Source organism: Nomascus leucogenys, chromosome 22a, assembly GCF_006542625.1.
Source record: "Nomascus leucogenys isolate Asia chromosome 22a, Asia_NLE_v1, whole genome shotgun sequence".
NCBI lineage: Eukaryota > Metazoa > Chordata > Mammalia > Primates > Hylobatidae > Nomascus > Nomascus leucogenys.
The window spans coordinates 31,111,989-31,133,899 of record NC_044402.1 but is presented as its reverse complement, the minus strand read 5'-3'; the positions used below and the strand labels follow the sequence as shown (position 1 = coordinate 31,133,899).

Sequence of the window (21,911 nt, the reverse complement as noted above, 5' to 3'; positions counted from 1 at the left end):
TTCTCTGTTACCTACCTTGAAAGGAAGTGGTTCTCAGTGGCCACTGTCTGGGAGATGCTCTAAGTAGCTCTTTGGGCCTTGTTCCTGCCGAGCCAAGCCTTGGCAAGCTCTGGTGGGAAGCTGAGGGGGTTGGCCAGGAACTTCAGAGATTCAGTGTATGGGGAGAGAGAGTTGCATAAGCCAGGTCTGCTTTCTGTCTTTCTCCCAGAGGCAACCTGATGCAACTTGCAGCTACAGAGCCATCTTCATGGCTTCTTGCTTCAGCCAGAGCAATCAGGAGGGAGAGGCAGGCTGAACTGAAGACAACAGCCAGGAGGGGAGGAGGAGCCATTTCCGCCTGAGCCCAGGGCCAGGGAGCCTTCAGGCTGGAGACAAGCTGGTGTCAATGAATCCTAGAGACAGATGACAGCTGGCTTCTAGAAGATGTGCGCCCTGGCCCTGCTCTGGAGCTGCCCACTCAGGATGGGGCAACGCCGTGCCATTCTTCAGGAGAATGAAGCCTAGCCCACTGTTACTCTTTTCTCCCATTTGGAGACAAGGCTGCTATAGGGTTAAATGGTCTGATCCAAAACCTACAGAAAAAAGACATTTTTCCCTATTAAAAAAATTCATTAAACAATTGCTGAGTTCTAGGCATTTATTGAAAGATGAAAGGGTAGTCTCTATTCTCAAGATGTTTACAGTCTAGTAGGAAGGTAAGCGGACACATAAAAATCACACATGAAAAAGAATGTGGTTAAGTGTCTTAAAAAGAGAGGGTTAGAATCTGGCTTAATGAAGGCAAACCAGAGGGTGGCATCAGAGAGGCCATCAGTCTTGAAAGGCACCTGGAATTAAATTTGGAAGACAAATGCATGGCAAATGCCTATGATTCTAGGCCACTGAGCAGTTTCCATGGCTGCAACCTTCCTTTTTTATCTAGGATGATAATAATAATACTAACGACCTTTCTCAGGTACTTATTATGCATCAGATACTGCACTGAGCACTTTGCATCCCCCACCTTATGTCATCATAAGAACCACCTGAGGTGGGTATATTCTTATCATCCTATTTTACAGCTGAGGAAATTAAGGCCCTAAGAGGTTAAGGAACTCATCCAAAGTCAAGCAGCTGGAAAAAGTTGGAGGTGAGATATAAACTCAGCTTGTATTTAACATTTTAAATGTTACAGAAATCTGTAAACAACTACTGCTTCCAAAAGTGAAAACCTCCCCACAGATTCTGGGGAAGTGCTCAATTGTCCTGTGGAGCAGTCCAAGTTCTAGTGGCATCTCTCTCTTTCTCTGGTGTCAGGCTCTTAGACTCTGAAGCTCCTGGGAGGGTCTGAGACTAACAATTCCAGGCAGGAAAAAGGCAAGATTAGGAGAAAAAAAATCAGCATCACACATCTCAGAATTCTGGAGAACCAAGTGAAAGTCTCCTGGGCCAAACATATCTGAAATGGTCTCTAAAGCAAATGTCTTGGCCTTAGTCTCCATCCTAAGCCTCTCTGGAGTTCGGAGATTTTCCCCGCCCTCACAATATGAGTAACTAGAAAGCGATTCGTCTGTGTCCATTTGCCAGTGATTCTTCAACTTCCTTTCAGCGTCTCAATGCATCATAAGCTGTTAGTCCTGACAGAGGCTTTAGTGATTAGTCCAATCCCTTCAATTCGTACATTACACATTAACAGTGGTTAATGGAAGAGCTTCTGGGATGTTTTCTCTTTGTTTTAGTAAAAAAATCATCTTACCACTAAACACTAATGTGAGAGTTACTTTGATTGCAAAACAGAAAAGAATCTTACAACCATTGTGTGTGTACACTGAGAATCTCCATCAAACCTCATCTTTCCTATGTTGATCCATTTGCAGTACCCCCCTTTGTGGCAGAGGCATATGGGTGGTTGAGGGTGTAGTGGGCAGAGCAATGCATTTCTCCAGCGCTGAGAACAGTCTGCTGCTGCTGGCCTGCTCTCTGCTTTTTGATCTGGCACACCCAGCAGCTCTGCCATGTTCAAGGCCAGCAGCCATCCGTTTGTCTGCCAGGCTCCTTCTTGGCCTTACCCACTGGCAGTCAGAGCTAAGCTGATCTTTCTGCCTGCTGGCTGCTTATCTGGGACATATGATTTGTGGAGGAGGGCCTGCTAGAAGGGAGCCGTCCTTCTCCAAGCCCCTGCAGGTGAGGGGAGCCGCACTGACATGCCACGTCCGCTCCAGAATCTCAGGCTCTTAGTCTCCATTTGCAACTGCAAACACCTGTGCTCTGTGGCTAGCATTGGGCAGAGAGCAGAGAACAGGCAGGGGAACATCTGCAGAAAGTAGAAGAGGTCACTGTTCTTCTGCCCCAGTCGAGAGGAGCTGGCCGGATCCACTCACCCACATTGCCCACCCTCTTCCAGGACCCTTGAGCCACCTATGCAGGCCATCTCCTGGTCTCCACCCTCCCCTCCACCCCTTTTTAGGAACCAAACCCCTGGTTTGGAGAGCCTGGTAGGTTCCCATAGCAATGGGCCTTTTAGCTGTTTCCATGGCAACCAACACCCAGACCATTTAGTTGCTAGTCAACTGACAGCTGTAAGTGAATCGGATTCAGTTTAGAATCTAGGGATAGGCTGAGGAATTCTCTTCAGAGAAAAAGACACAACCACCCAAAATGACTCAAATCCTTCAAAGACTTTGAGGCAACATCTATGGAGATCCAGAGCCACTTTCTACTTTGGGTCTCCCCCCAGCCCCATTCCCAACACACACACACACACACACACACACACACACACACTCAACCCTGTCTCCCCCCAGCCCCATTCCCAACACACACACACACACACACACACACACACACCCTTGCCTGAGTGTTCCAGGCCTTTAAATAAGGCATACCCCAGCCTCTATTTCCTGTTCTGTCTCTTCCTTGGGAAAAACACTTGTTTAATGTGACTCTCACCTTGGCGACTTTCTTACACAACTCCTTTTTCTGTGCTAATGCTTTTCTTATACACTGTGACCCTGTCCTTGTACCAACCCATTTAACCATTGCTTTTTGGATTATCTGAAGTGAATGGCTGATCCCAGATCATTTTCTCTTAGTTGACCTCACCTATTTCAAGCCACTCTTCCTATGTCTGGGGGGTGTTCTCAGAGAACAAGCTGTTTTTATCAACCTTTCCAAAGCATAATCAAGATCACTGTGCTTCTTTTCTGAAAGATTTTGTGTTAAAAAAAAAAAAAAAAGATCACTCTGTTCCTTTTAAAAAAAGTCAACTAAGATTTAAAAACCAAACATGCAGGATTTAAAATTACTCCATGCTTGTTGCTTTTTATTAGTATGAAGATTTGACTGAATACCAGTCTTCACATTTAACTTTCTCCCAAACTGGAGATATGAGGTGTTGGGTTCCCTTTATTCTATAAGCAGGGGTGCCCCTCATTATTATTTTAACAATTAGAATCTGGGATTTATCTGTCCTGGAATTCATGTAAGAGCTGAGCCTCCAAGACCTGCTCCGTGGACTAGAAAAGCATGAGACGGTCATTGGAAAGAGGATGACCTTTTTGATATACCTAAGATTCAGTGCTTCTCAATGTTTTAATGACTCACGGGGGCGTCTGTGAACTGTCTGTAGAAGACGACCTTTCAAACTAATCCCCCCACGGGAGCCCTACCTAGCTCACGGCTGCAGGCTTCATGTAGCCTCGCAATGGCTGGCAAACAGTCACAAGCTGTTGTGTTCCCCTTTTGCTCTGCTGGAAGGGTATAAACTAGCCGAAATACTTTTTAATTTCGATTTCTGAAATATCTACTTATACTCTTTGTCTTTAGTGCTTCCCCACCCTTTTCATTATCACTCCTTACAGGAGCTTTTGTGGACCTTTTAATCCTAATTGACCACCCCACCAAATTTTAATACCGCAGATATAATACATCTGTTTATGTATTATCTGTCTATTCCTGCTTTACACATAAAAAGAATAAGATTTTTTTTTGTCCCTAAGAACAAATTTTCACAAAGAATGCAAGGTATAAACAATGAAAGATACACAGTATTAAAACATTGTTTCAAATTTGAAGAATAAGTGGAGGAAAGAAAAATATATTTTAGAACTTAGATATGTAAATTATTTCCAAAATAGTTTAACACTCAAACTAGTCAGCTGTATCAAAATCAATTCTCCCTGAAGTAGGCACTGTTCCTAGCTAGAGGCAAGTACTCATTTTGCTTGGTACTGTGAGTCCCGTCTTCTTTTATCCCAAGGGCAGAGGAGTATGCAGGGCGGGTAGCTGTTAACTTCAAAGGAGCTAAATGGCATGAGAAATTTTCTGGGAATAGGGAGACAGTGGACACATGAGAATTGAGCTTTACTAGGCCTTTCAGAAAGTTCCTGTGCACAGAGGATAGCCTCGTCCTTCTGAGAAGACATCATCAAATCTCAGATTGAACCTTCTGATTTTCCTGCTATTTGTAGACAAAGAACAATGTCTGTCTCCTAGAGTGACAGCTAACATTTAGAGAGTATATACTATAGCCAGGGTCATTCTAAGTGTTTTACATGCCTCATCTCATTTAGTCTTCACAGCCCCATTATTATTAATCCTATTTAACAGATAAGGAAACTGACACACAGAGAGATGAAGTGATTTCAAGATCACACTGGTAGTCCTGTTAATTGTTGGTGCCAGGACTCAACCATAGGCAGTCCGAAGCCAGAGACCCGCACAACAGTTAACAGCCTCAGGAATTCACACAATTCTGATACATCTAGAGTCTGGTATGGGAGACGGTGGACTGTCGCTCTAGACTCAATGCGACAATATACACAAAAGATCTTAGGTAAAAAGTACACTGGTTGACTGGCTCCTGGCATTAACTAGGAAAGCTTGGCTGTTGATAACTGTATTCCTGATCCATCACTGTCCCCTGGTGGTTTTCCTGGGAAACTCACAAACCAAAGAAATCCAAGGGTCTAGTGAAATTAGTGGGATGAAAAGAACTGATCAAATCAATTACTTGCTCACAAGCATTTTGTATGAATGTTCCTTCCTTTTGCCCTAACAATGGATGACCTAAGGTCCATGCTATTCAAATCAATTGTGAATGGGGTTGTAATCCCCGTACCACCTAAGAGCTGACTGCTAGTATACTGACTCAAAATAGGTGGCAAAATATATGCCCATGATTATACTTGTACTTCAAGAGTAGGAAGCTCCAAGATTTAATTAATTTAGCCACTACTTGCTACAACTTTACATTTCATTTTTAAGCTTCTAGGCTTTCTTCACAGCAGAGGGTTCCCAAAAGATCACCATGCCTCACCCTAACCTGTAATCCCTAACCCCTACCTGCCCTCCCCACTAAATTCAGTTCCTTCAACCTTTCAGGCATTATTATTCAACTAGGTGATTTTTACTTTCACTGCTTCTTTCAAGCATGCTTGGTGGTATAAGATTGTGTCAAATAAAGCAAAACAAGGCCATTTTATATAAAATAGATATGGTCTTACTGGGCAAAAAGGAGGAAAAAGAGTTTCTGAAAAAGTCATGTCTTCAGTGTACTCGGGGACCATGGAACTGGGGGCCTGCTTTCCATGGTTCTAGCAGAATGTACCCTGAAAGGAGCAGGGGAAGACCACAGCCCACATGCAGAAGACAAGACAAACGAGTTTTTATTTATTCAAGGGTACATTTCCAGGTGTAGAAAGAGGCCACAAGTTAATGCTGTTAAAAAAAAAAATTAAACATCTGCTAACCAAGTGCTGCATTTAATGAAAACCACCTAAGACAGAAAAAGAGACATGAGACAACCATTGAGAACCAGCCACCCAGAGCTGAGTTTCTGCCACAGAGCACCTCCTCTTCAATGAATCACTGGATACCATTGGAGAGCAAGTCACTGTTGTTGAAGCAGCAGAGCTGGAGGTGCTGTCAAGAGTCTCAGCAGACTCACTGGCCAGATGTACCGAACTCAATGAGGCACTTAGAGATGAGAAACCTGTGGATGTAATGTCCTAGCTCAGTGGAAGTGGTTTGGAACCTTTCCTCCACTGTGAGGGCAATAACCCTAGGGCAAGTTATCAGACATTCCTAAGCAACCTCCTTCAGGTCCTGTCTGGCTGGACCTTCCTTACTCCAACAGAAAAAAACCAATGAAGACAGTTAAATCAATCTCTATAGTCTCACTCTCTCTTCTTTCCTTCAACCTTTTTTTTACAAAGCCTATTACAAAGGCAACAGTTCTGAGCTCTCAGGAAATAGGGTCTTAGATGCTTTTAGAGGCTGAGAGGCATAAAACAGCAGTCTTGAAATTTCTTTTATCTTATGGCACTGATTTAGTTTCAGTCTGATTTCTCTTCCACTCCTTTCTTCCCTCCACCCATGCCCTCTCACCCCCAGATAGACTTACGATCTGTACTGGGATTTCCCAGCAGAAGAGGCTTTGGTTTTTGTCATCCTGAAGTTGCCACTCCACCACCAGTTTTATCTGGAGAAAGAGAAAAATAATTGATAAAAATGAAAATAGGACCTGACTTCTATCCATAATTGGCTTAACTATGAATCCTAGATGTACAGTAGCAAACTTCCTAACTCCTCATACTTTTTTTCTCAAATCATGAGGGCTGCTTAGCATGTGGGCACAGCTCACAGCCTTAAGAGAGTGAACTAAGTTATACTTGTGATTTGATGCTAGCAGCACCACATACTAACTTGGTTAATTTATCAAATGTAATTTCTAAAGCATTCTCTTCTCTCTTAGATCAATGGCACATAAATGAAGTGATATGGTTTGGTTATTTGTCCCTTTGAAATTTCATGTTGAAATGTGACCTCCAATGTTGGAGGTGGGCCTAGTGGGAAGTACTGGATCATGGAGGAAGATCCCTCATGAATGGCTTAGCACCATCCCCTTGCTGATGAGTGAGTTCTCACTGACTTCACGTGAGATCTGGCTGTTTAAAAGAGTCTGGGACCTCCCCCTTCTCTTTCTTGCTTTAGTGCTGGCCATGTGACATGCTGGCTCCCCTTTGCCTTCTGTCCTAACAGTAAGCTTCCTGAAGCCTCACCAGAAGCAGGTGGTGGCACTATGCTTCATGTACAGCTTGCCGAACCGTGAGCTGATCAAACCTCTTTTCAAGTTACCCAGTCTTAGGTATTCCTTTACAACAAGGCAAATGGACTAACACATGAAGGCTTACAGGAAAAATTTCACATTTAAGCAATTTTTCACGTATTTGGCAATCTGATCCAGCTTTTTCCCAATGTAACCATGACGAGCAGAGAGTAAAAAAAAATTTAGATTCTTAGGTATAAGGAAACGTTCTTGTTGGCTAGAAATGGAAATGTCAAAGCACAAAGGATGGCCCAGGTAAGTCTGGAGCTGTATGAATAATTCCAAGGATGACAACCTTTTGTAGCAATATAGTTTCAGTTAACGCCCTTAAACTGCTTTCTAACAATGTACTTCATCAGAAATCCCTGCCTTGACTTGTTACACTCATATCATGTGAGTGGTCCCTTCCAAGTCTTGATAATCACTGACACTCTGCAGGTCCTTTCTTATGTGGACATTAGCTTACTTGTCACTAGTTACTACCTCTCTTTTGTACTCTAATGTTTCTTCACAATGGAACATGTGAGTGGCAATGATATTCAGGTTCTTGAAACTTGCTTTGTGAGTTTTTCCAGACTAGCATACATTAACTACTGCTTCATTTAGTGCTTAAAACAGTTTGAGCTATTTTTCAAATTAAATGTAACTCATTTAACAGACAACAACTACCATACATAAAGTACCTACTACGTATTAGGCTCTGACTAGTCACTGCATATGTAACTGAGGTTCAGACATGCCCATGGTTATATGGATATTCATCTACTAATCTGTCCCTGACCTCTAAGGTCTCCAACAGCCCTTAAGCACAGACACCCTATATTTGAGTCTCTTTAGAATGTTCTTTAATTACTTACCTTTCCTAGAAAATAAATGGCCAGATATTGCTCCCGAGTTCTACTTGATTTCAAGAAATGCGGCTCTTTTTCTTCATGGAAAAAGGCCATCCCTCTATTTCCTCCATTCTTATCAAGATACATATCTTTAATACAGGTCCACTGCAGCAGGATCTACCTTACGAGTGCTTGGTAGAAAAAGAGGTAGGTGCAGCAGGGATGGGTCGGAGGTGAAGGTGGGGATTGGAGGGGAGAAAGGAGGCTGGAAAAAGCTACCTCTCTGCCATGGAGCTAACAAACCACTGCTCTCTTGTTTTGTTAAGAGATTAATGGAGAAACCAGGATTTTCTGATGACAATGTTAAGACAACTTGGATCTTTAACTATTTGGTACCTGGCTAAAATCTTTTAACATTGCACAGGCTTTGGAGTTATAAGACCCAGCTCGAAACCTGGGCTCTACTACTTCTTAGTGGAGTGGACTCTATTCATGTTGCATAACTTCAGAGGCTCAAATTTCTTCAGCTGTAAAATACAGATAGGATCACCTCTACATAGGATGGTCATGAGAACCAAGTGAAATATTGTATATAAAAATGGCATCAGCCATTGCCGTGCAGAGCCAAGGCAGGAGCCACAGCCAGGAGGAGGGAGGAGGGAGGAGGGAGGAGGAGGTGGAGGAGGTGCTGGACCGGGGGAATGGTCAGTATTTAAACAGACCACATCACGGGTGAGCTAGTGGTCCTTGGTTCAGGAGGTGTTGGGAAGTCTGCTCTGAAGGTTCAGTTTGTTCAGGGAATTTTTGTTGAAAAATATGACCCAACGATAGAAGATTACTACAGAAAGCAAGTTGAAGTCGAACTGCCAACAGTGTATGCTTATACTCCTAGATACTGCAGGGACAGGGCAATTTACAGCAATGAGGGATTTGTATATGAAGAATGGCCAAGGTTTTGCACTAGTATATTCAGTCCACGTTTGACTTACAGGACCTGAGGGAACAGATTTTACTGGTTAAGGACACAGAAGATGTTCCAATGATTTTGGCTGGCAATAAATGTGACCTGGAAGATGAGTGAGTAGTTGGCAAAGAACAGGGCCAGAATTTAGCATGACAGTGATGGAACTGTGCCATTTTAGAATAATCTGCAAAGTCAAAGGTCAATGTTAATGAAATATTTTATGACCTGGTCAGACAGATAAATAGAAAAACACCGGTGGAAAAGAAACAGCCTAAAAAGAAATCATGCCTGCTGCTCTAGGCCCATAGTCAGCAGCAGCTCTGAGCTAGGTTACAGGAATGAAGAACTATTGCCTAATTGGAAAGTGCCAGCATTCCAGACTTCAAAAAATAAATTTGAAGAGGCTTCTCCTGTTTTATACATTATGTGAAGAATTGAGATCTTATATTGGTTTGTACAAGTTCCCTGGAGAAAAAAAATTGCTGTGTATATCTCTTGGAAAATAAGACATAACAGATGTGAAAATATACTTGACTCTAATATGATTACACAAAAGAGCATGGATGCATTTCAAATGTTAGATATTGCTACTATAATCAAATGATTTCATATTGACCTTTTTATCATGATTCCTCCCTATCAAGCACTAAAAAGTTGAACCATCATACTTTATATCTGTAATGATATTGATATTGCAGTAGATAACTTTTTTGAGTCAATGACTTCATTTTATATTTTAAAAATTATGGAATATCCTCTGTCATTATATTCTAATTAAAATTATGCATAATGCTTTGGAAAAATGGGTCTTTTATAGGAAAAAAACTGGGATAACTGATTTCCTGGCTTTCAAAGCTAAAATATACAATATACTAAACCAACTCTAATATTGCTTCTTGTGTTTTACTGTCAGATTAAATTACAGCTCTTATGTATGATTAAATTTTAGTACATTAAAAAACAAACGGCATCATTAGGCCCAGGCTAACCATCAGGTCATAGTGAAAGAATGAAGAGACACAGAGAAAAAGACCTGCCCTACCTCCTGATGCCTAACACCGCACCCATCTCCTTTCCCTCGGGCTTCTGCTTCTTCATCATAGAGATAAGGGGCCCTTTACCCCCGTCTCTGCTTCTTGCCCACTGCCCTCAGAACTCTAATCCAGTCCCAAGGCCTCCCGTGTCCTCAATAATGGTATCACTTACAGAGGGATATTCGCTTTTCACTGGTAGTTTATTCAGGTAGCTATAGGTCTTGTCTTTTTGGATGGGGCAGTTAATTCCACTCTTACAACCATCAGGCTCAGGAATGGGAAAGGGAACTGGGACGCCCATCAGGATGCCATGCACCACGGCCTTGCTGCTTTTAGACTGAATATCTAAGAGAAAAAAAGAGAATCAGATGGCAAAGAAAATAACCTATTTTCAAACTCTAAATCAAAAATTCAGAAATAATCCCAAGCAACAGCATTCCTAGGGTCTATTTCTCTTGGTAGTGGTGCTCAGTACTAGCACAGTGCAAGCATTCACTCCAAACGTAATTATGCAAAAAAAAAAAAAAAAAAAAAGCAATCAGCAGAAGTTTTCTTTGCTCTTAACCTTGTTCTTCATGGCCCTTCATAGTTTCTTAGGAGAATCAGAGACACCTGGATAAACAACCTTATCTAACAAGGCAACTGATTTTTGGCAGTAAACTTTCTGTTTGCTATTTATATCAGCTTCTGTCCAAGTATATTGTGTGTCTTAAATGTCATGGTCTATAACAACAGTGAAAGAGGTAACCCTTTAGTGGGGTAAGATTAGGCTGGATCACGGTGGCCCACACCTGTAATCCCAGCACTTTGGGAGGCTGAGGCGGGTGGATCATCTGAGGTCAGGAGTTTGAGAGCAGCCTGGCCAACATGGAGAAACCCGGTCTCTACTAAAAATACAAAAATTAGCCAGGTGTGGTGGCGCATGCCTGTCATCTCAGCTACTCAACAAGCTGAGGTGGGAGAAGCGCTTGAGCCCAGGAGGCGGAGGTTGCAGTGTGCTGAGATTGCGCCACTGCACTCCAGCCTGGGTGACAGAGTGGGACTCTGTCTCAAAAAAAAAAAAGAGAGAAAGAAATTGGGTAAGATTAGAAAGACGTGCATTTTTTTTTTTATAAACTTTACCCTCCACATCACAAGATGGCCAGGAGGAATAAAGGTATTATAAAATGAGGGCAATCAGACTTATGAGTTATTAGGGTATTTTGGAGACCCAGAAAATTGGTTCTGTTTCTTTCTTTCTGTCTGGGTTGGGGATGACTTGTTCAGAAGGCTTTTTTTTTTGGTTTGGAACAATAGAGAGGCCAGGGTATAGTCCAGAGAGGAAACAGGGAGCTAGTACTTAGAGCTGTCTTTAGGCTTATGAACAAAAGATGACAGGAACATTAGGTTTCTTATTAGACTGTCTAGTCTAGTTTCACAGGACAGAAAATGAGGAAAGGATTCAAGGAACATGCCCTGCTTAGTAATAAAAGATTTTATATTTGTCTAGATTCTTAAAAATCTCAAAGTGATGTGGTACAAGAAAGCAAAAAGTTCCAGTGATATTTCTTGAATATTGGAGAAGAAAGCTCAGATTTCTTGGCTGTTTCTTGGGTCCCCAGTGGGTTCCCTAAATCTTAAGAAGGCTGTTAAGTATTAGTTGCACCTTTATTTTCAGGTGGGATGTAGACTTAATAGCTGAAAGGCATTACTGCTTAAAACAACATTTTAGAGGAGTTCCAAAGCTTAAAGAATTGGGGTCCATACTAATACTCTGCAGTCTGTAGCTAAACAGAGCTGACATTCCCATCAAAGGCTGCTATGCAATATGGGTCAAGACAGGACAGAGAAAAGCCAAGCCATCTTCTCTAACCTGTGAACACATGGACATCTCCCTGTTTGCTTAAAGGGAGTCTGGGAGCCACGGACTCTGCATGAGAAGGGTGTCCAAGGACACAGTGAACCCTAGCTTTGCACGAGGTGCAAAAGAAATCATAAAATTAATGACTGCCAATTCCCCTCCCCTCCATTCCCATGCTTATTCCAACACTTGATATTTAGGTTATGCTTTAACATGAATTTGAGGTAAAAGCCACTTTTACGCACTGCTGGTGAAGGTGACATTGACGCTGTAAGACTGTCCTTTGCTCAGTTGGCAGGGCTGGGTGGGGCATGGGCTCACATTCACTTCCTTTATAACTCCATCCACAGAACCTGCAAAAGAAAAATGAATTTGAATAGGAGAATAGGAGGAGAAATAAGCCAGCTAGGCTGCCCACCACCTAATGGGAAGGTGCTCTGCTCTCCCATTTAGGGTCAACTCATTCTCCTCCAACTGTTTCCCAGGATAGAATCTTTAAGAATAATGCCCAATTAGAAGTCAGAATCTTGATTCATCTTGCTGCTAAAATCATAGCCTCTAATTCAGATGATAAAGAAGCTAGTTGGTTTTTTGACCAAGAGAAAGTTAATATTTGTCAAACTAAATAATATCAAGACCATATCCATAAATGATATTAAAGGAATTAAACTTCAATCAGAGAAATTCCAAATGTTCCTAGAGTCTTGTCTTGCATTCTTAATGGTAAGGGTCACAGTTTAAACTTAAACCTTGAAGATGTTTCCTTCAACCTTCCTTTGGATGAAAATATTCCTATTTTCCCTTTCTTTTTCTAGTATATAGATTAGCATGTAAATTTGATGAAAGTTGTTCACTACAGGAAAAACTACATTTTTTTTTTTTTTGAGATGGAGTCTTGCTCTGTCACTAGGTTGGAGTGCAGTGGCGCAATCTCAGCTCTCTGCAGCCTCCACCCCCCGGGTTCAAGCCATTCCCTGTCTCAGCCTCCCGAGTAGCTGGGACTACAGGCATGCGCCACCATGCCCGGCTGTTTTTGTATTTTAGTAGAGACAGGGTTTCACCATGTTGGCCAGGATGGTCTTGATCTCCTGACCTCGTGATCTGCCCGCCTTGGCCTCCCAAAGTTCTGGGATTACAGGCGTGAGCCATCGTGCCCTCCCTGTTTTGTTTTTTGTTTTTTCACTTTTTTTTTTTTTGAGACAGGGTCTCACTCTGTCATCCAGGCTGGATGCAATGGCACAATCTCAGCTCACTGCAGCCTCAACCTTCCCAGGCTCCAGTGATCCTCCTACCTCATCCTCCTGAGTAGCTAGAACAATAGGCATGCACCACCACACCCAGCTAATTCTTGTGTTTTGTAGAGACAGGGTTTCACCATGTTGCCCAGGCTGGTCTCAAACTCCTGGGCTCAAGCAATTTGCCCACCTTGGCCTCCCAAAGTCCTGGAATTGCAGGCATGAGCCACCGCACATGGTCAAAAACCGTACTTTATGCAGAAACAGCTAGAAAGCAAATGTAGAGCCTGAAACTCCGCAGAGGAAGATCAGAAATGAATTACACCATCTTTCTATCTCAAGTTCTACATGAGCAAACACTGATTGAGGGAGTCTGCTATTATTGCTTGGAAACTCTGCCAGATCCCAGAACAGAGTGAACCTTTCTTGAATCTGGCTTCAGGAGTTTTTAGTTCCTGAATCATTCATTTTTAGACCCTATGGAAATTGTACCTTGAGTAGCAAGGATGAAGGAAAGCAGAGGCATCTGAAGAAAACATCTCACAAAAATGGGATTTATCATCCTTGTTTCAGGGGTTAGAAACCAGAAGAGCAAAGATTACTGAGATTTGTCCAAGGTCACGTTGCCTGGAAGGCGCAGATCCAAGACTCAATGGGTGGGCCTGACTTGGAAGCCCTTGTCACTGGACTCTGAAAGAAGCTTTAAATATGTAGCCATGGTGACGAATGGAAGGACACCCCAAGGAAATTCACATCTGAGAACTACTTGAGGACTCTGGATGAAGGTCTGTCTCAAACTCAACTTTTCAGGTTTCTTAATTCAGCATCACCTCTTTGCCCCTCACCATGATTCTCTTTCTATCGTAGAGGTTCAACCCCTATATCCTCTGTGATTTTCAGTGATGAAGTATCTTCTATCCAGATTTTGTACCCTTTCTCCCAAACTGCTGGTAAATCCTTTGCCCAGTATTTTATCTTCCTAGAATCCCTTCATTCTTTCACCCCAACTTGACTTCCTAGAGAAATAAGCAGCACTATTAAAGGTAGAGGTAAAACAATGAAAAGTGTCAGAATATCAGTCTTAGCTTTTAAAATTAGGCTGATTCAAGGGTGGGCATGGTGGCTCATGCCTGTAATCCCAGCACTTTGGGAGGCTGAGGCAGGCGGATCATGAGGTTAAGAGTTTGAGACCAGCCTGACCAACATGGTGAAACCTCGTCTCTAATAAAAATACAAAAATTAGCCAGGTGTGGTGGTGCGTGCCTGTAATCCCAACTACTCAGGAGGCTGAGACAAGAGAATTGCCTGGACCGGGAGGCAGAGGTTGCAGTGAGCCAAGATTGCGCCACTGCACTCCAGCCGGGGAGACAGAGCAAGACTCCGTATCAAAAAATAAAATAAAATAAGACTGATTCCAGAAGCCTACTCACTTCCGAGTAAGCAGACTATGGAATCTAAGAGGAACTACCACTTAACACTGAACAGAGGAGTGACCCTAAACAGAAGAACCACCTACCATCTCTGAACCAGGAATGACCCTTAAGAGAGGAACTACCTCCCACTTCTGAATTGGGAACTGCACCATTTTCACTGCACTTCTGCAGTTTCTTCAATGATTTAGTCCTGTTCTTTAAGGCCCACTTATGAGTCATGAAATATTTTGGTTCCAAAAACAACATGAAGTACCTTAAATCTTGACTAAGGTTGTTAAGATCTGGATTTTTTCCAAGAATCAAGGGGATGAAGAGGAGTACAGAGGTTAAGGTCTTTATAGTTTCAATACAATCTTAGGGCACAAGTTAAACTTAACTACAAATAGCACTGACTCACACAGCCAAGATGGCAGAAGTGCCAGCTGCATTAAAGAAGAATACTGCTATCTGAGTCTGGGTTTCATTTCCTCTGAAATATTAACTTGGCCTAGGTCTATATAGCTGCTGGGAATGATACACTTGCAAATATTGCATATGTTAAAAACATAAGGATGAGACGTAAGAAGGTACTAGAAAGAGTCAGAAATAGGATTTATCCCTGGGAATCCTCAAAACAAATACACATTTTTCAAAATTAAAAAATTTAAGAAAAGAAATTGGACTCATCTGACTTGTCCAGTTTGTTTCTAAGTAGTTTCAAAAACTGATTTTAAGCACACATCTGCAATCTACAGATGTATACTCAATTTTGGGAACCTGCATTCTTAAAATAAGTGTGTGTGTGTCTGTGTGTGTGTGTGTGTGTATTTTAATCTCAGTCTAACCAAGGACAAAAGTACTTGTATACAATAAATGCTTGACCAAAAAAGGTTTAAATAAAGTCTTTAAAAATCCCATTTCCTCCTGCCCCAGAGACTGGGCAGTTGAATGGGAGAGAATGCAAGTGAATCGCCTGATAACAGTGTCTGTAACAGGGTAAGTTAAGTTCTGCCATTCAGCCATCATTGCTGAGAGGCAGACTCTGGTGCCCGATGCCTGGGTTTGAAATCTCACTATCTCTGCTACTTACTGTATAGCCTCAAGGCAAGATACTTTACCTCTCTGGGGATAATACTGTAGCTGAGCTAACACAAATACAGATCTTAGGTAAGTGTTTGGAACATAGTGATACATATATTTATTATTATTATCATATCTGGATTTAGTCCATGAGTTTAATCTAGGATAGCTGCTCCTGGGTAGGTTAGCAAGTTCCCTTCTGACACAAAAACTGGACCTCTCACCTCAAATATACTTTGTGGACAGAAATTATGTTTCTAGCCAATAGGGTGGACTCTTTCTGTCTCAAAAATAGAATGCATGAAGACAGAGGCAAACTGCAGGTTGAGAGTACATTATCTGCTATGCAGTCAGTCACCAGATTAGCTCAGTACTATAAAAGTATGATATGAACTGAGAAATCTAAGCAGATGTTCTTTGCTGCCTGTACCTGCCCTTGGGTGGAACAGTCTCTTTAACTATCATCACATTGACTGACACTGCTTCAGCTAGGTCGGTAAATAGTACCTTGCAGTCCTTTACCCCTCAGCTTGCTTCTCCATCATTGCAAAGTTCTCAAACGGCACACGCTCTTAAGCATCCAAAACAGTTTGAGAAACACTCTCTTCCACTCCAACCCATTTTCGGTGAATAGGGAAAAAAAAATCCCAAACTTCAATCAACAATCTACTGAAAATCAGTGCTAATGTTAAGGCTTTCAATGTCCAGCTTCCATCTGCTTCTTTCAAGGCTGAGTCACATAATCTAGTAGGAAGTAAATAAAGGGTAGTACTTATAGCTCTTTCATCCAGTTTTCTGATGACAAGAGGTTCTTAAGACTTCCAGTATCAACAGAACAAACTCCTCTGTTCTAACCAGCAAACATTACAAAATTAGTTTGCTTGGTCCACTTTCTCACTTGAGGAAATCCCATGCCAGGGAAGGTGGGTGTAGAGTGGAACACAAAAATCTTTTGATGTGGGCACTTAAGTCTTTATATCATATTTCCCAATTCAAAAGTAAATTAAAAATCTGTAACTGAAACCCTTCTTCCCTTTAAAAACTTCTTCCCATAGGTGTACTCCTGCTTTTTCAAATGAGTAGAATAATTTCTGGATTTATTTCCCATCTTTTTTTGGAAACCCAAAGTGGCTCACAAAGACCCACTGTTTCCTACTACTTACTGGGTGTGAGATCTTGGGCAAGTTACTCTATGTGCTTCACTTTCCTCATCTGTAAGACAGCTTGTGAGGATGGAATGAGTTATTTTATTTTATTTTATTTTATTTTATTTTATTTTATTTTATTTTTTTGAGATGGAGTCTCTCTCTGTCGCCAGGCTGGAGTACAGTGGCATGATCTTGGCTCACTGTAACCTCCACCTCCCGGGTTCAAACGGTTCTCCTGCCTCAGCCTCCCGAGTAGCTGGGACTACAGGTGCACGCTACCATGCCCAGCTAATTTTTGTATTTTTAGTAGAGACGGGGTTTCACCATGTTGGCCAGGATGGTCTCAATCTCTTGATCTCGTGATCTGCCCGTCTCGGCCTCCCAAAGTGCTGGGATTACAGGTGTGAGCCACTGTGCCTGGCCGGAATGAGTTATTAAAATTAATAGTGTCTTCATCCAAACGCTGGCTACTAAGTTTAATGGAAGGAAAGGCAGTAATGTGAAGAGATAATAGCTTTCAAGTGCCAGTCTCCTGAATCAATGGAATAGCATTTAAGTGTTAATCGGCCAGCACTCCATTCCTTAATCAATCCTGTCCCCTAATCCCCAACTTTGCTTTTGTCTCAATGTGAATTTTTATGACATAGGGGAAAAAGATTTCCATCTATGTTTTCAACACATTTCATTGAGCAGTTACTATTACCTGGGCACTGGATATAAAGCAGCAAACTTATGAAACCGCCTTTGCAAAAATCCTGAGGAAATTAAGTCAGTGAAAGAGATCAGAACTCACCTACCCATCTTCCTTCTAACCTCTAAACTGTCTTTGTTCATTCCTGGGTGTAGGCTGAACTAGTCTTGGAGAGGAATTTATAGTTTAAACTCTGAAACGAAATGGATAATAGCCCTTTCCTGAAAAACCCCTTCTTGCCTGGGACCAGTCTGCCTTTGTAGGACTAACAAATTAGCTACGAGTTTAGGGGCCACGCAGCCTCTGGCTGTAAGAGTCTGAACCTCCCCAAATTGCTCCTGGTAATATTATCACTATTGTAAAACCTAAGGTCAGTGCTTGAGATATTTTGCAGATCCTGCATTCCGATGCAGCAAATGACACCACCCAGAGGTCAACAAGAACTCACTTCGACCCCCTATGATTTTATCTTCAACCTGACCAATCAGCACTCCCCACTTTCCGAGCCCATACCTGCCAAATTATCCTTAAAAACTCTGATCCCCGAATGCCTGGGGAGACTGATTTGAATAACAATAAAACTCCGGCCTCCAGCACAGCCGGCTCTGCGTGAATTACTCTTTTCGCCATTGCAAATCCCATCTTGATAAATCCGTTCTCTCTAGGCAGTGGGCAAGGTGAACCCCTTGGGCGGTTACACTACTCTGGTTCCCCATTCTGCTGCGTGACTTTAGGTAGGCTACCCAACATCCCTGGAATTCAGTGATTGATTATACGATCTCCGTGCTTCCTTTCCACTCACAGATCTTACAAAATCAGTTTCATGCCTCTTTCATTGACAGTTGTATCTCTCTACCTCCACCTCTGAACAAAATTGCTCGAGTTCTGTTCCGACAATTCTATAGACTCGACTCAATGAAGGCACTCAGAATTTCTACCACCTGTTGTATTTTCCAACAAAGATTCCAACTACAGCGGCGAGAGGGAGTTATGTGTCACAAGCTGTGATTAGAGGAGACACAATGAGATTTATACAAGGAAAAACTGATTAAGAATCACAAGATTCCAAAGCCCAAAGGAAGTCCTATTTGTAACAATAAATGATGAAAAAGGGGAATTGACTTTTGACTTGTCAGCAAAAACGAAATTAAAAGAAAAGCAAAGGGAGAAGGAAGGGGTAGGCGGGATTCCAAGATACAAAGCATAAATAAAAACAAGTTCTGTGCTCCACCCCTCCACCAGCGCTGGATACAGCCCTTCTGTTGTCCGCCCTACAAACTTTAGGAAACTTCAGCAAAAGGCCCACCTCCTGGAGTTCCCAGGAACCCCAAAACACGCGTTCTAAGGAAAGAAACAAAGTTGTGTGCGGTCGGGTTTCATGGAGGCCGGCGCCTTCTCGCCCGACCCAGCCCATTCCAGTTAGGTAGGGTCCAAGGCTCAGCCTGGCCGCCCGAGGGATCCGCCCAGCCCAGCCCCGGGGGTCTCAGCGCGGGGGTCCGGCGGGGCCTTCTACAGAGGGCACGGGAACCTTGGGCGGGCCTGGGGCTCACCGCAGTCCTTGAACTGCACCGGTTCGGCCTGGGCAGCGGTGCTGAGCGCCAGGAGCAGGAATGTAGCGGCCAGGAAACGCATCGCGGCTAACGAAATTCCAAGCTCAGGAAAGAAGCAGCGGCAGCCCGCGGTCACAAGACAAACCTGTGGGGGCGGGCCCGGGGAGGAGCCCAGTCAGGCGACATGTCACCAGTAACCACTGCCGAGGCCCGCCCGCGCCCCAGCCCCGGCTCCGGGAAGCCAGTTCCAGCCCTCTCGGGCCCAAAAGCCTGCAGTCTCCGCCCATGCCATCCCCTCAGAGGCCTGACCCGCCCAGACCCACCTCCGCCCCGCCCCGACTCACTCCTCCCCGCCTCGTTCCTTCCCTTTAGAGCACCTCCCCGGCTTCCTGGGTGCGTCCCCGCCGCTGCCGTCGGGAGCATTTCTAGCCAATCAGACACCTTCTCCTCCCGCACTACCCAATAGGCATGTTGGGGGCGGGGCCTCCATGAAGTCCCGGCCTCCTGTTCGTTCTCTCCGCCTCCCGAGGCCCCGGGTGAGAAACGAGGAGACGCGAGGGGCGGAGCTTGTGGAGGAAGATGGCTGCCGCCCGGGGGTTGTCCCTAACGGCCGCGACGCAAAGAGCAGTCACTCCCTGGCCGAGGGGCAGGTACCAAGACTAGAAGGGCATCTGGAAAGGGTGTTTGGTTCTGCGCTTCTAGGACAAATGGGAAACTAAGGCCTGTGGGGGAGGCGAGGGTTTGGTGGGAGGCCGTCCGGGTGGGGGTCGCCAGGTTTAGCGTGAGGCGCTCCGGGTCGAGGGTTGCAAGGTGCTCCTTCTGCTCCCGGGCTCACCCTCCTCCCTTGCGCGCAGGCTCCTCGCGGCCTCCCTGGGACTCCAGGCGCGTCGGGAAGCGTCGTCCTCCAGCCTCGAGGCCGGCGAAGGGCAGATCCGCCTCACAGACAGTTGCGTCCAGGTAGGAGGCCGGACGCGGCACTGCGGTACCCAGGCGATTGGCGGGAGCAGCGGGAACTGCTCTTCACTCAGCCCTTTAACTCCCGTTGTCCGCTATTCTTGATCCCCCTTCCTGCATTTCAGAGGCTTCTGGAAATCACCGAAGGGTCAGAATTCCTCAGGCTGCAGGTGGAGGGAGGTGGATGCTCCGGATTCCAATATAAATTTTCACTGGATACAGTTATCAACCCCGACGACAGGCAAGGAGGAAGGGGTGGGTCCCCAAAGGAGGTACGGGAGGGATAAAAGTGTCTCCAGTTTAAGGTGCACTTTTATTCCAAATTTAAAGGGTTTACCTGGGATGGTTAACACCGCCCGTCTCACAGTGAGGATGCAGTAAAGGTTTGTTGTCCTGAATCCAAATAACTAAGTTATAGGAGAAAAATTGACCTGCCCAGGTCCATTGGGTAGTCGGTAGAAAGTCAGGCCGGACTAGATTCCAGGCTTAAGTCCCTAAACGTTTCCCAGTATTTATTCCATTGAATCATTTTGCCTCAAAGAAAATCAGCACCTGTTAAAGGTAATCGGGAAGCTCCCTCTGTACTTTAGAAAACAGAGGATGTGCACCTCTGGTCTCTGGGTGTCTTTTTTGTGTTTGCGATACTCATTAATGCCTTCCTCCTGTCTTTTCAGGGTATTTGAACAGGGTGGGGCAAGAGTGGTGGTTGACTCTGATAGCTTGGCCTTCGTGAAAGGGGCCCAGGTGGACTTCAGCCAAGAACTGATCCGAAGCTCATTTCAAGTGTTGAACAATCCTCAAGCACAGCAAGGCTGCTCCTGTGGGTCATCCTTCTCTATCAAACTTTGATGCAATGACTGGTGACTGTGAGATTGTCACCAGTTGTACCAATTTGAAGAACCTGGAATTAGTAGAATTCTAGAGGTTTCCTTCTAATCATGTCCCGCTCAATTTTATTTCCCGCAGTCCAGGAGTGTTGTGTTTTGCCACTATTATTTTCAGAACGTGAAGATTTTACTCTTGGCTTAATTTTTCCCTCCAACTCCACTCAGTGCTAAGGCTGAGCCTCCAGATGCTGTTACCTCAGATTTAATCACTGGTTGAAACTCCGTATAATCTGTAGAGCCTGCATGGCTCTAAAATTGGAATTAACTTCTCTTGCCTTAAGAGCTGCCTGTACATATGTGGATAGCTATGTATAAAAGCTTCATTTTAAAGAAGGTTCTTTTTTTTTTTTTTTTTTGGAGACGGAGTCTTGCTCTGTCGCCCAGGCTGGAGTGCAGTGGCGTGATCTCGGCTCACTGCAAGCTCCGCCTGCCGGGTTCACGCCATTCTCCTGCCTCAGCCTCCCGAGTAGCTGGGACTACAGGCGCCCGCCACCACGCCCGGCTGATTTTTTGTATTTTTAGTAGAGACGGGGTTTCACCATGTTAGCCAGGATGGTCTCGATCTCCTGACCTCGTGATCCGCCCGCCTTAGCCTCCCAAAGTGCTGGGATTACAGGCGTGAGCCACCGCGCCCGGCCAAGAAGGTTCTTATTGTGTTGTGGATCAGGGTCACAGATTGGGTAGCTTGGACACCAGTTATTAGAGGATGAGAAAAGTAAATGAAATGTTCTCTTTTTCATTTCACCCTGCCAGAATGTGCCACTTGACATATCTTTATTGTCTATGCAGCCCATTTGCCACTTCCTGTTTGATAGGACAGATACATTTTACTCTCATACTCTTGGATCTGCTAGGAGTCATAAAACCAAGAGCCCGTTACCCAGAAAACTTGGACCAAACCCTCACTGATACTGAATTATTTCAAAAATAGCCTCCCTACTCATACAGACATTTTAAGATTCTGTGACAATTTAATGACTGAATCTTTTTAGGATATGTTGCTTCACCTGCCTTCTGTTGTAAAATGGCTCTGGTCTCATGCACAGCAGGAAGTGATCCCTTTATTGTTACAGGTAATAGATTCTTAGGAACCTTTTTTTAGATTGGGTTACCAGATGAAATGTAGGATGCCCAGTTAAATTTGAATTTCAGGTAAATAATTTTTTAGTATGCGTATGTCTCAAATATTGCATATA

General features: G+C 43.8%; 2 protein-coding genes and 1 pseudogene across 9 annotated transcripts; 2 read left to right on the top strand and 1 right to left on the bottom strand.

The window, feature by feature from the left end:
- Positions 1–634: 634 nt before the first annotated feature.
- Positions 635–19,737, bottom strand: NPC2 (NPC intracellular cholesterol transporter 2). Of its 6 annotated transcripts, none has more exons than XM_030802537.1 (5): positions 18,875–19,194; positions 12,004–12,111; positions 10,091–10,263; positions 6,383–6,460; positions 635–2,293 (listed from the first exon to the last, which is right to left on the bottom strand). In XM_030802537.1, exons 1-5 carry the CDS (start codon positions 18,954–18,956, stop codon positions 2,129–2,131), a joined length of 606 nt encoding a protein of 201 aa, XP_030658397.1. In that variant the 5' UTR covers positions 18,957–19,194; the 3' UTR covers positions 635–2,128. The 6 variants fall into 6 exon arrangements, with proteins under 6 accessions (XP_030658397.1, XP_003260798.1, XP_030658396.1 ...); XM_003260750.3 differs by lacking the exon at positions 635–2,293 and adding an exon at positions 5,621–5,971; XM_030802536.1 differs by lacking the exon at positions 635–2,293 and adding an exon at positions 19,710–19,737 and having other exon boundaries at positions 6,296–6,460; positions 18,875–19,019.
- Positions 8,637–9,208, top strand: LOC105737961 (annotated as a pseudogene).
- ISCA2 (iron-sulfur cluster assembly 2) lies at positions 19,430–21,458 on the top strand. 3 transcript variants are annotated; one of them, XR_004027772.1, is made up of 5 exons: positions 19,430–19,524; positions 19,729–19,831; positions 19,954–20,083; positions 20,503–21,049; positions 21,360–21,458. XR_004027772.1 is itself a non-coding variant. In XM_012498114.2 (4 exons), the coding sequence occupies exons 1-4, from the start codon at positions 19,454–19,456 to the stop codon at positions 20,675–20,677; spliced, it is 465 nt and encodes a 154-aa protein (XP_012353568.1). In that variant the 5' UTR covers positions 19,430–19,453; the 3' UTR covers positions 20,678–21,049. The 3 variants fall into 3 exon arrangements, 1 of the variants encoding a protein (XP_012353568.1); XR_004027773.1 differs by lacking the exon at positions 19,954–20,083; XM_012498114.2 differs by lacking the exon at positions 21,360–21,458 and having other exon boundaries at positions 19,954–20,069.
- Positions 21,459–21,911: the final 453 nt, after the last annotated feature.

Bases quoted from the DNA above. Each gene is read 5' to 3' on its own strand.
- NPC2 (XM_030802537.1), bottom strand. From the start codon at position 18,956: ATGCGTTTCCTGGCCGCTACATTCCTGCTCCTGGCGCTCAGCACCGCT. The intron at 12,112-18,874 runs GTGAGCCCCAGG...TTTCTTTTGCAG, and splicing joins GGTGCAGTTCAAGGACTGCG to GTTCTGTGGATGGAGTTATA. The intron at 2,294-6,382 runs GTAAGTCTATCT...TACTTTCTGCAG, and splicing joins GGGAAATCCCAGTACAGATC to ATGTTCCCCTGCCTGTTCTC.
- ISCA2 (XM_012498114.2), top strand. From the start codon at position 19,454: ATGGCTGCCGCCCGGGGGTTGTCCCTAACGGCCGCGACGCAAAGAGCA. The intron at 19,832-19,953 runs GTAGGAGGCCGG...CCTGCATTTCAG, and splicing joins TCACAGACAGTTGCGTCCAG to AGGCTTCTGGAAATCACCGA. The intron at 20,070-20,502 runs GCAAGGAGGAAG...CTGTCTTTTCAG, and splicing joins GTTATCAACCCCGACGACAG to GGTATTTGAACAGGGTGGGG.